Source organism: Rhinolophus hipposideros (genome assembly GCF_964194185.1).
Source record: "Rhinolophus hipposideros genome assembly, chromosome: 10".
Classification (NCBI taxonomy): domain Eukaryota; kingdom Metazoa; phylum Chordata; class Mammalia; order Chiroptera; family Rhinolophidae; genus Rhinolophus; species Rhinolophus hipposideros.
In genome coordinates, this window is record NC_138056.1 from 71,523,149 (window position 1) to 71,535,919 (window position 12,771).

Sequence of the window (12,771 nt, forward strand, 5' to 3'; positions counted from 1 at the left end):
TTTGTTTGAGAGAGTGAGGCCATAAAGGGGCTTCCTTTAAATACAGGAAACCTATAATGTAACGTATTTGTTTAAAACTATATAAAGGAGAGAAACTGTATAACTTTAAGCTGGCTTAAAAATAAATGATGTAGATATTAATGGCTGTTATGTAAATTAATCTTTAAGCGAAGTATCTTTATATGAATGGATTTTAGTCAAAGCGACCTATTCTTTTAGTTATCTGTGTTGTGGGGAAAGACAGGGATGCAATTAAGTTAATGGAAAATTGAGAGCTCTTTAGAGATTTTTTTTTTTGAACTTACCTTTACCAGGACAGTAATTTAGGATTTGACACTGTTAGCCATTTACTTCTTTTTGAAATACTTTGATTTTGCCTCTGTTAAAGTGTTATCTCTTGTTTTTCATCTGTTTTTCTTTAACCAGTTAGACTCCTCCCCTCACTGGATTTTTCTTATCTGCTCATCCAATAATTGACTGCCTTCAGTATTCCCTTCCTCAGCTCCCTTCTGTGCAACTATTCTGGGGTTATCCAGTGTTAAGAATATTAGCTATACTATGATGCTGACTAGAGCTATATTTCTGGACTGCTAAGTTTTAAGTTCATATTTCCAACTAAACTTGAAATATTTGCATTTAATTATCTTGGGAACTGAAACATAGCATGTCTAAATTAACTTATTTTTTTTTGTCTTATCCCACATGTTGTTTATTTCTGCTCTCTCATAAGGTATCTTTCTTCTAGGCATCAAAACCAAACAAATGTGGTTGTCATAGACTCTTCTGTGTTTACTTGTCATAGCCATTTGCAAATAATTTCTCATGTTTGTCTTCTATCTTTAATGCCAATCCTTTTCTATTTCTTGAGTTCTCCTCTTTGTCTTCCTCCTATCTGAGCGTTTAATTGGTTCATTCTTCATTTGTCAGCTTAATTGTCTTTCTAAAACCAAGTCTGATAACATCACTGGCCCTGTTTAAACACTTTCAATGGCTCATTATCACCACAGGATAAAGTAGACGCTCCTTTGAATGGCATGGGACACCTTTCACAATCTTCCTCCCTCAAGTCTACCTCTCTCTTTTTATTAGATATTGCTTCTCTTTCTGCTCAAACTTGTGTGTTAGCCACACTATGCTTTTGACTAATGAGTCTCCATGCTTTTTATTTGTTTTGTGCCTTTGCTCATACTCTCTATCTTAATTGTATTTTACAAAATGGTGCTAATTCACAATATGTATATAACTGTGATTGGGATAAAAATTTTGCTTTTATTAAAATCATTTGGAACTTTCAATGACAAGATATGTTCATCTTTACAATATATTAGGATTTTATACATTTGTACAATACCAACGTGGTGAAAGGTGTTGTTGATATTTCTACATTTTGACAATTGTATTCAAGTCAGAATGACCATATATTACTTTAACTCATAAATGATTGTTTTTCACAGTCAAAACTGTAAATTATGAAGGTGTTATTATTATTATTTTTTCCATATTAAAACATACCCATACATCAGTCTATTTCTTTTTTCCAGGTTGCAGAGATAACAGAGGAATTAGATACTCTTCCGAAAAGAGCTCAATTAGCTGCTGCATTTATTACATATCTTTCTGCTGCTCCTGAAGGTCTGAGAAAAACCTGTTTGGAAGAGTGGACCAAGTCAGCTTGTCTTGAAAGTTTGTATATAGTTATTCATTAATTTGAAATGTCAGTATACTAAAAATGCATCTTCTGTTTTTTGACATTTTACTTGTTAAATTATGAAAAATTTTCTTTAAGTTAAAAGGTACTATAGCTACTTTAGATTTGCCAAATTCTGCAAATGTTCTGAGAATTGTTTTGTCATAATGATTCTTCTATTCCTAAAATCACTCATGAAACTGAGACCACTGAATTATTTTTTGATACTGCATGAATGCAGTTAAACATTTTATTTCTTTAGTTTTTATAGTAATTTCATATCTTAAGATGAGATGCAGGAACTCCAAAATGCCTTCTGAATTTTGTGGTTTTCACAAATTGTTATAGTTATGAAAATCCATTTAATAGATGAAATATAAATTAACTGAGTCCCATTTATTTACATTTTTTTACTGTTTGAGCTGATTTTCCTCTTATGGTGCTAAATAGGGAAGAATGGATTGAATATTAAGAATAGGCGCAGGCTTTTTGTTTGAATATTTTTAAATAGTTTTATTCCCTTTTTCAAGTACACGATTGTTATAGTGAAGTGTTATTGATGTCTTTACCTTTTCAGAATTTGATTTGAGGAGATTTCTTTGTACTGAAAGTGAGCAGTTAATTTGGAAAAGTGAAGGCCTACCTTCAGATGACCTTTCCATAGAAAATGCTATTGTTATCTTACAGGTAATTAATGAGTTTTTGTTTTTGCATTAGAAGTATTTCTCTTGAAGCTTCCTTCAAGAAATACCTTCAAATTCTTAGGCTTTCACAGTTATTACACAAACGTGAATATTTTCCTAATGAAAATTCCTTTATGATTCATTTCGTGAAGCTATAATTTTCAGTGTAATTTATTTTGTACCTTACTATAAAGGTACAAACGAAGTGGCATTATTTGGTGACAAAATATTCTAAATTGAACTTAATGATAATAGAAAAATTTTAGGAATATCTGCTTCACTTGGTTGTATAGTTCCTTCATTTAGCGCATATGATTTTATATTTTTAAATATTTGTTTTTTTAAAACAAGTTATACAAAGTGAAGATGTGATCAGTTTGGTGTTGTAAGTCAGAATGACCATATACATATTAACCTTATTAGCACGTGAAAAACAAATGCCAAATCAGGTATACAAACAAATCATTTCTTTGAATGAAATTTGTTTTTACCTGTAAGTTGGTTTACCTTTCTGTTATGAAACTTAGAAGATAAATTTTCCTCCTTGAAAATGTGATTTTTTCCTCCCCGTTCTTTCTATCTCAATAGTTCATACTCCATAACACCAGTCTTTTCTGTCTTCTCTGTAACCCCTCTGTCTGTCCACATACCATTTCTGTATTCCATAACTGCAGTCTTAAAAAATGAACACTAAGTGTTCCTCTTTAGGTAACATAAGCATAATATTATAAGATTTGTATTGTGGGCTCTGTTCATTCCTGGATAATTTAGTTTGATTAGTCCAATTAATCAGCTAATAATACTTTGGCTCATGACATTGGCATCTTACCAGTAGATAAGTTGCTGACCACAGATTAAACAGTTTTGCCTTCTTTAATTTGATTTGTCTTGTTCTTTCTTTTAAACATTTTTATTATTTTTTACACTAGAATTATAAATCTGGAACTCTAAATGTGTATGTAAATAAATTCATTATGCAGTTCTGACCGGTTTGCGAACTCATCTTAGAAAAAGTGCTACATACCGCCTTGCTGAATATCACTATGGTCACCTTCGAAGTACCCCCCTTGGGAAGCTATGCACTGACACCAGCACCTAGTTCCCTCTTCAAAGCAATTTTGGAACTCTTTTTTCTGGAATGGCCACCAGAGCTGTCATCGTATTATACTCTTGATGTCCTGAATGTCATCAAAATGTCTTCCTTTCAATATTTCCTTTATCTTCAGGTAAAGAAAGAAGTCACTGGGGGCCAAATCAGTGAGTAGGGAGGATGTTCCAATACAGTTACTTGTTTACTAGCTAAAAACTCCCTCACAGACAGTGCCATGTGAGCAGGTGCATTGTCATGATGCAAGAATCATGAATTGTTGACGAAAAGTTCAGGTCATCTAACTTTTTTCACGCAGCCTTTCCAGGATTTTCAAATAGTAAACTTGGTTAACTATCCAGTTGGTCCAAATTCATAAGGAATGATGATCCCCCTGATATCAAAAAAGGTTACCAACATCATTGCAACAAGTTAGCAAACTTAATTGTCAGAACTTGTATTACAGCAAACTATGCACTTTTTATCATATTGGTTATTCCTTCTCCAAGGTTTTGTAATAACCTCTTCTTCCTTTTTCAGTAATCTAAGAAAGCAATCATTTGCAGATTTTAAAAACACACAATTTAAGTATTCTTTTTTTATTCCATAAAAAATTAGGGATGTGAGCCTTTAGAAAAAATATATTTATCACAATAATTTTTATTTTTTATTGATGATAATTTAATTTTACTGATGAAAATACTTTTGTATTCTGAATTATGTTTCATGATAAATATAGGAAAAAATTGTTCTTGAAATTAATTTTAATAATAAGATTAGATTTACAGTATTATACATTTTTCTTGTGAAGACATGTATTGAGTATTTGATTTTTATTGTATACAGACCGCTTGGTGTCAAATTAGTTTTCTTTAAACCACTTAGAATTTCTGAGATTATTTTTCCTTCCTGCCATTCAGTGTGTGCTGAGGAAATGCAAACTAATTTAATATTAGTTTAAAGAATATGTAATTATAGAGAAAAATCACATAGGGAATTGTTCTGTTTCCAGTAAACCCCAAATAAACAATAATAATAATCACATATATATTCTATATGTTTTGTTTATTTTATTCTTTAGATTCCACATACCACTAAGATCATATGGTATTTGTCTTTCTTAGTCTGACTTACTTCACTTAGCATAATACCCTCTAGGACCATCCATATTGTCACAAATGGGAAGATTTCATTCTTTTTTATGGCAGAGTAATATTCCATTGTATATATGTACCAAAATTTCTTTATTCATCATTTATTGATGGGCGTTTTGGGTGTTTCTATATCATGGATATTGTAAATAGTGCTGCAGTGAATATAGTGGTGCATATATGTTTTCGAATTAGTATTTTGGATTTCTTTTGATAAATACCCAGGAGTGGAATTGCTGGGTCATAAGGTAGTTCTAATTTCAATTTGAGGAAATTCCATACTGTTTTCCATAGTGGCTGCACCAATTTGCAATCCCACCAACAGTGCACAAGGATTCCTTTTCTTTCATATCCTCACCAGCACTTGTTGTTTGTTGATTTATTGATGACGGTCATTCTGACAAGTGTAAGATGATATCTCATTACGGTTTTTATTTGAATTTCTCTGATGATGAGTGACACTGAGCATCTTCATGTGTCCATAGGCCATCGGTATGTTCATTTTGGAGAAATGTCTATTCAGGTCCTCTGCCCATTTGTTCATTGGATTGTTTGTTTTTTGGGTATTGAATTGTATGAGCTTTTTATATATTTTGGATATTAACTCTTTATCAGATGTATCATTGGTGAATATCTTCTCCCATTCAGTAAGATGTCTTTTCATTTTGTTGATGGTTTCCTTTGCTGTGCAAAAACTTTTTAGTTTGATTTAGTTCCATTTGTTTCTTTCTTTGTTCCCCTTGCTCAAGGAGATATATCAGTGAAAATATTACTAAAGGTAATGTCTGAGAGTTTACTGCCTGTTTTCTTCAAGGAGTTTTGTGGTTTTGGGTCTTACGTTTAAGTCTTAATCCATTTTGAATTTATTCTTGTCTATGGAGTAAAAAGGTGGTTTAATTCTTTTTTTTTCTTTTTTTGCATATATCTATTCAATTTCCCAGCACCATTTATTGAATAGACTGTTTTTACTTCAGTATATTTTCTTGCTTCCTTTTTCACAAATTAAATGACCATATAGGCACGGATTTATTTCCGGATTCTCTGTTTTGTTCCATTGTTCTGCGTGGCTGTTTTTATGCTAATACCATGCTGTTTTGATTACTATGGCCTTGTAGTATAGTTTGCTATCAGGAAGCATGATACCTTCAGCTTTATTCTTCTTTATCAAAATTGCCATGGCTGTTCAGGGTCTTTTAGGGTTCCATATAAATTTTAGGATTATTTGTTCTAGTTCTGTGAAAAATGTCATTCGGATTTTGATAGAGATTGCATTGAATCTATAGATTGCTTTGGGTAGTACGCCCATTTTAACTATATTAATTCTTCCTATCCGTGAGCATGGTATATGCTTCCATTTATTTGTATCTTCTTTAATTTCTCTCTTCAATGTCTTATAATATCTTGACTACAGATCTTTTATTTACTTGATTAAATTTATTCCAAGGTTTTTTATTTTTCTTGATGCAATTGTAAATGGGATTGTTTTCTTAATTTTCATTCTTGTAGTTCATTATTGGTATATAATAATTCAACCTGCTACATTGTATCCTGCTGCTTTACTATTACAGTTCTAATAGTTTTTTGTAGAATCTTTGGGATTATCTGTATACATTAGCATGTCATCTGCAAATAATTACAGTTGTACTTCTTTCTTTCCAATTTGGATTCCTTTTACTTCTTTCTCTTGTCTGATTGCTCTGGCTAGGTCTTCCAGTACTGTGTTGAATAGCAGTGGTGAGAGATAGTGTCATTGTCTTGTTCTTGTTTCAGATTTTCACCATTGAGTATATTAGCCGAGGGTTTGTCATATATGGCCTTTATTATGTTGAGATGTGTTTCTTCTATTCCTACTTTACGAAGAGTTTTTATCATAATGGATGCTGGATTTTCTCAAATGCTTTTTCTGCATCTGTCAATGTGATCATATTATTTTTATTTTTCATTTTGTTTATGTGGTGTATCATGTTGATTGATTTGCAGATACTGAAACAACATTCTATACCGGGAATAAATCCCTCTTGATCATGATGTATCATCTTGTTAATATATTGTTGCTGAATTTGTTTTGCTAATATTTTGTTGAGGATTTTTGCATCTGTGCTCATCAGGGATATTGGCCTACAATTTTCTTTTTTTTGTAATGTCTTTGTCTGGTTTCAGAATGAGTTGGGAGCCTCCCCTCTTCTTGAATTTTTTGGAATAGTTTGAGAAGAACAGATGTTAATTCTTTTTTGAATATTTGGTAAAATTCACCTGTGAAGCCATCTGGTGCAAGACTTTCGTTTGTGGGAGCCTGTAGATTACTGATTTGATTTCATTAGTAGTAATTGGTCAGCTCAGATTTTCTGTTTCTTTTTGATTCAGCCTTGGAAGATTGTATGGTTCTAGAAATTTATCATTTATTCCAGATTATCCTGTTTGTCAGCATATAGTCTCTCATAGTATTTTCTTAATTTTGTGTCCATTGTCACTTTTCCTCTTTCATTCCTGATTTTATTTATTTGGGTCGTCTCTTTTTGTTGATGAGCCTTGTTAAAGGTTTGTCAATTTTGTTTATCTTTTTAAAAATCCAGCTCTTGGTTTCATTGATCTTTTTGTATTTTTTTTTAGCCTCTATTTTGTTTATTTCCACTCCAATCTTTATTATTTCTTTCCTGCCACTCCCTGGGCTTTGTTTGCTGCCTTTTTTTTTTTTTTTCTTTTTCCTACTTCCTTAGATGTAAAGTTAGATTGTTCATTTGAGATATTTTTTCCTTTTTCTTAAACTAGGTCTGCATTGCTATGAATTTCTCCCTGAGGATTGCTTTCACTGTGTCCTGTATGTTTTGGTTCGTTGTGTTTTCATTTACATTTGTCTCGAGGTATCTTGGATTTCTTCCTTGATTTCATTGTTAACCCATTAATTGTTTCGTAGCATATTATTTAGCCTCCCTGTATGTATGTGTTTTTCAGGTGTTTTTTTTTTTTTTTTTTTTTTTTTTTGTAATTGACTTCTAGTTTCATACTATTATGGTCACCAAAGATGTTTGATATAATTTCAATCTTCTTAAATTTATTGTTTTGTGGCATAAGTGGTATATCTTGGAAAATGTTTCATGTGCACTTGAAAAAAATGTATATTCTGCTGCTTTGGCGTGAACTGTTTTAAAAATGTCAGTTAAATCCATCTGTTGTACAGTGTCATTGAAGTCTGCTGTTTCCTTGATTTTCTGTCTGGAAGATGTGTTCATTGGTGTCAATATGTGTTAATGTCCCCTCCTATGATTGTGTTACTGTTGATCTTTCCCTTTATGTTGGTCAGTATTTGTTTTATACGATATATTTAGGTCCTCCTGTGTTGGGTGCATAGATTTTTACTAGGGTTATATCCTCTTGTTAGATTAATCACTTTGTCTTTATGTAATGTCCTTCTTTGTCTCATTTTAAAGTCTGTTTTGTCTGATATAAGTATCGTTAACCCAGCTTTAATTTTCATTTCTTTTTGTTTGAAATATCTTTTTCCATCTCTCTACTTTCATTCTATGTGTGCCTTTCAATCAGAGGTGGGTCTCCTGTAAACAGGATATGTATGGGTCATATTTTCTTATCCATTCAGCCTTCCTTTGTCTTTTGATTGGATAATTTAATGCATTTACATTTAAAGTGGTGATTGATAGGTACATAATTATTATAATTTTATTCATATTTTTGAATCATGCTATTGTCTTTGCCTGAAATGCTTTTTCACATTTTTGCGAAAGTCCAGTTTATCTTTCTTCATTTGACTTGAATTGCTTCCTAGCAGATTCCCCTAACTCCAGCTCTGATCCTATATTGTGTCCTCTTTGATTATAAAATTTTTATTTTTTGCTTTTTAATTGTATGTGAACTCACTAAAGGGTAAGGGAATATATCTTGTTAATTTCTGTATCACTCAAATTGTCTTACTGTAGTAGTTATACAATGTATAGTAAGTAGATGAATGACCACATGAATGAATAAAAGCTTGAGAATTTTGGATCTATTATAATTTAGTATATGTTAAATTTTACTACATTTAATCATGAAATAAAACCTAAAATATACCTTAGAGATTTTTGTCTAAATCTCTTCGGAGAAATATAAATAAATGAATGCAAACTTTTAAGTAATATGAAATTATTAAGCATATTTTCTCTGCTAATCTTTATCATCTTTTTTTTTTAACTGCATCAGATCATTGGTATGAAATCATGGGTAAGAACTTTATTAAAAATTTAAAATAATTATTTTCATGGCTAGGCAAAATCTAGTAGACTTGTGAAATGTTTGCTATTGAATAGTCACATAAAATAAGATCCAAAACCTCCGTGTAGTATATTGATAATACTTAAAGGCATATTTACTTACTGTGGGGACAGAGCCAGGAGTGCAGTTTCCAGGATCTCGGCCTCATGTGGAAAGGTGCTGGCTCAGGTAGTAAATGGCCATCAACCGTGATTGGATGGCCATCAGCTGTGGCTAGTTGGCCGTCAGCTGTAACCAGTGAGACATTGGCCACTAATATAACAGCCGTGGCTATGCTGGCAGAAAATGGGGGCTAGCAAGAAGATGGTGGCTGAGCTAGCAAGAGCTGATTGCAGTTAGCATGGCAGATTGCAGTTAGCACGGCGGATTGCAGCTAGCAAGTGAGGTTGGATAGCAGAGAGAACTGGACGCAGGTTGCGTATAGTGTGGCTCCTGCTTCCTGTATCTCCAACCCAGCTGGCAGCGAGAATATGGTGGTATGACTCCCCTATCTATGGCTCCGTGGGTGTTCCTTTTTGGCCTCACCATATCCTGCGTTCTTATGTGGGTAGCGGGACTAGAGACTCCGCAGGACAGCCCGCGTGACCCTAGTCATCTCATTTTTCAGGGAATAGCAGATTTAGTGATGGAACAGTAAGTAAAACCTCCAGAAATAGATGCTGGGTGAAGACCATATAGTAGTTTGACACTGGAGGAAGTGTGGTAGTAGTAGTCCATTTGGGTGCAAGCAAAAAGGGGGTGCATTGTTTGTAGAGAATTTTAAAACAATAATAAAGCTGTTTCAAATTCAATCAACTCTTTATTGTCACCATGTGCTGGCAATTTTAAACAATGTTACTGATAAAATTCTCTTTGCCCTTGGGGCAGATGATCCCCCTTATTCTTCTCCTTCTTGGTATATCACTGAAATAACGTTATGTTCTTACTAGAACCTCAGTACTAAGTCTTCATTTCTCTTTGACTTTCATGTGTTGTGTTATCCCTATAGTACACTATATATATTTACATATATTATATTTATCATATGTATATATATATGTGTATGTATATAAATTGGCTTCCTTTCACCTGCTAAGTGGCATTGTGTATGTAGGGAATTTTCACTGGTTTCTAATTTTCTACTTGTTTCAGAGTTTAATTAGTGTAAGGTATTTAGTTCATTAAATCTTAAAATATAACCTACATTATTTTCTCTCCTAGGACACTTCTTTGGTAATATTAACTATATACTGCTTTATAAGAATTAGTGTCTTAAATATAAGCAATTATATTGATTATTACTTCAGCAATACGTTTGTGATTAGGTCATACTTGTCTTTTAAGGCCTTTATGGTTTATTCAACCGAAAATATATATAAAGTTAGGCAATAACTTGGTTGTCCAGAACTCTTGCTTACTATATTGTTAATATACATTGTGTTACTGTGAGATAAATAGGGCTGTACTTACTGTGGTTAAATTGAATTAGCTAATATTAATTACTGATCACTCTAAATTATTTTTTTAACGTGGCTAAAAACTGTACCTTTAATTCCTCCTCATGGTTGAATATTTATATTTTCCAAAGCCTGAGAGAAAAACTCACTCAGTAATTGATTCATAATTTTTAGGAAATTATTTCCATCTAATAAAAGCTTATAATCTTTTTTCTGAACTAGAGTCGAGTGTGCCCATTTCTTATAGACCCTTCTTCCCAAGCTACAGAATGGTTAAAGACACATTTGAAAGACTCGCGTTTGGAAGTTATTAATCAGCAGGTATGTATCATAATTTAGATACAGACTAGTAATGTCATCTTATGGTGAAAAGAACTCTGGGTCTGTAATCAGAGAACATAGTCAAATAGATATAACTTACCTGGTATGGGAGTCTGGGAAAGAAATACAATTCTCTTAGCTTCAGTATTCTAATTTGTAAAGATGAGATTAGAATAAATATTTATTCCCTTTTATGTGCAGCGTGTTCTAAGCCCTGGGAATTTAATTGTGAGTACAGTGCCTGCCCTCATGGAGATGACAGTCTAATAGGTCAGAGAGACAATTAATAAGTATTTACCATAAATTATGATTAAAAACACAAGTATAAGATCTCATAGAAAAGTTAAGAGTTACTAACTTAACTTGGAGAAAGCCTCCTGGCCTATTAGCATACTTGTAGTTTCTCTCTGTGCCTCTTACAATTTCCTGTTCCTATAACTCACCATAACAATCTTTGATGTGTCCTAAGATTTAACATATTGTCAGGGAAATGTATTCATAATCTTTCGAGTAGTGACTTTGCACTGCCATATTTATCTTGCCAAGAAAATTATTTTGGCTAGGTTTTTTGTTTTTTTTTGACATAAGCCTAGTGTATGATTAAAATTTGTAGATATTCTTGGATAATTGAAAAATTACCTCTTGAAAACATACTTCACTTATGAAATGGGGATAATACCCTCATTTGTGTGTGTTATTAATCATTGTAAATTGGATAATATACATAACACTTTAATGTCACTTATAGTGTCATTATAGTCACTTACAATGTAACATTATATAGTCACATATATATGATACAATAATATATATGACTATATTATATATGTACATATATAATATATAGTCACATTATAATGTTACTTATAGGATATTTAATAATTATTACCTCAAATATTTAATTTATTTTCACCACAGTTGGAGGCCTGGAATGATATTTGAAACTATTCTTTCGTTAACCAGAAAACCAAAAAATTTTGCATGGTTATAGAATTTTGTGTAAAGGTTCTTTTCACCGTGATTAGGCCTACTGCACTAAGAAAAGTTTACTAGAATTTATCATCTTGCCTTTCTTCTTCCATTCAGTGTTTGACTTTGAACATAACAAACCAAAGTAGTTCTTATTAATAGTTGGGTGAGTCATTGCATATAGAATTAGGAAATTTGTTTCTAAATCAATTTGAAATTATAGTAGAAGATTGAAAAAGGCTTTTGTTGTTGTTAATGTAAAATTTCTTATTTTTCTTAAATGTCTGTTTCATTTTTTTATGAAGATTATTTGATAATTTGTCCAACTAAAATGATTCATCACCAAGTACTCATAACTAGAAAAACAATTGTAACTAATTTGGATGGCTAGCATGCATAGTTTAAAATATTCATATTATTCCTGTTAATATTTTCATTCATTATTTGTAAGGGCCTTTGTAAATATTAAGGAAATAAAGGAATTAATATGTATTCTTTTTTCTCTTAGGATAGTAATTTTATCACAGCTCTTGAGTTGGCAGTACGTTTTGGGAAAACGCTTATTATACAAGAGATGGATGGTGTAGAACCTGTTCTTTATCCATTACTGAGACGAGATCTGGTTGCTCAAGGTAAATATTTGACAGTTTCCAGAGAGTAACTACTTTTAAAATTCCCGAAATAATTAACTTCGTAACTAACTGAATTTTTTTGTCTTGCCACTGAATCTGAGGAAACAGGGGAGGCTAATGGTAATGTCCCAATAGTAATAGCAAGTAAACAAAACTTTAAAGTGCGTTTATGAGAAGAGACACCGTGTTGGGGTCTCCAACGCTGTTCCTGGGTACAGTATTTTATTAGGAAGACTCACAGGACCCAGCATAGTCACATTCATGGCTAAGATTTATGGCAGGGAAAGGATACAAAGCAAAGTCAGCAAAGAGAAAAGGCGCATAGGGTGAAGTCAGGAGCCATGAAACCAGATGCAGGCTTCCAAGAGTCTTCTTCCATTGGAGTCACACATGATATGCTTAATTCCCCTACGACGAACTTGAGACAACACATGTGAAATGTTTTCTACCAAAGAAGCTTATTAGAGACTCAGTGTTGAGAGTTTTTATTGGGGCTGATTTTATAAGCACATTCTTCTTGGCATGTAGCAAAATTCCAG

General features: G+C 32.4%; 1 protein-coding gene across 4 annotated transcripts in view; it reads left to right on the top strand.

Annotated features, from left to right (window-relative positions):
• The window catches only part of DYNC2H1 (dynein cytoplasmic 2 heavy chain 1), a 289,185-nt gene that overhangs the window by 112,168 nt on the left and 164,246 nt on the right, over positions 1 to 12,771 (top strand). For 3 of the 4 annotated variants that reach the window (XM_081063149.1, XM_081063152.1, XM_081063151.1), the window contains exons 62-66: positions 1,542 to 1,683; positions 2,265 to 2,374; positions 8,803 to 8,823; positions 10,533 to 10,631; positions 12,109 to 12,232. In XM_081063149.1, coding sequence (XP_080919275.1) covers positions 1,542 to 1,683; positions 2,265 to 2,374; positions 8,803 to 8,823; positions 10,533 to 10,631; positions 12,109 to 12,232 — 496 coding nt within the window. The remainder of the gene's footprint in view (positions 1 to 1,541; positions 1,684 to 2,264; positions 2,375 to 8,802; positions 8,824 to 10,532; positions 10,632 to 12,108; positions 12,233 to 12,771) is intronic. The other variant, XM_081063150.1, reaches the window with a different exon arrangement.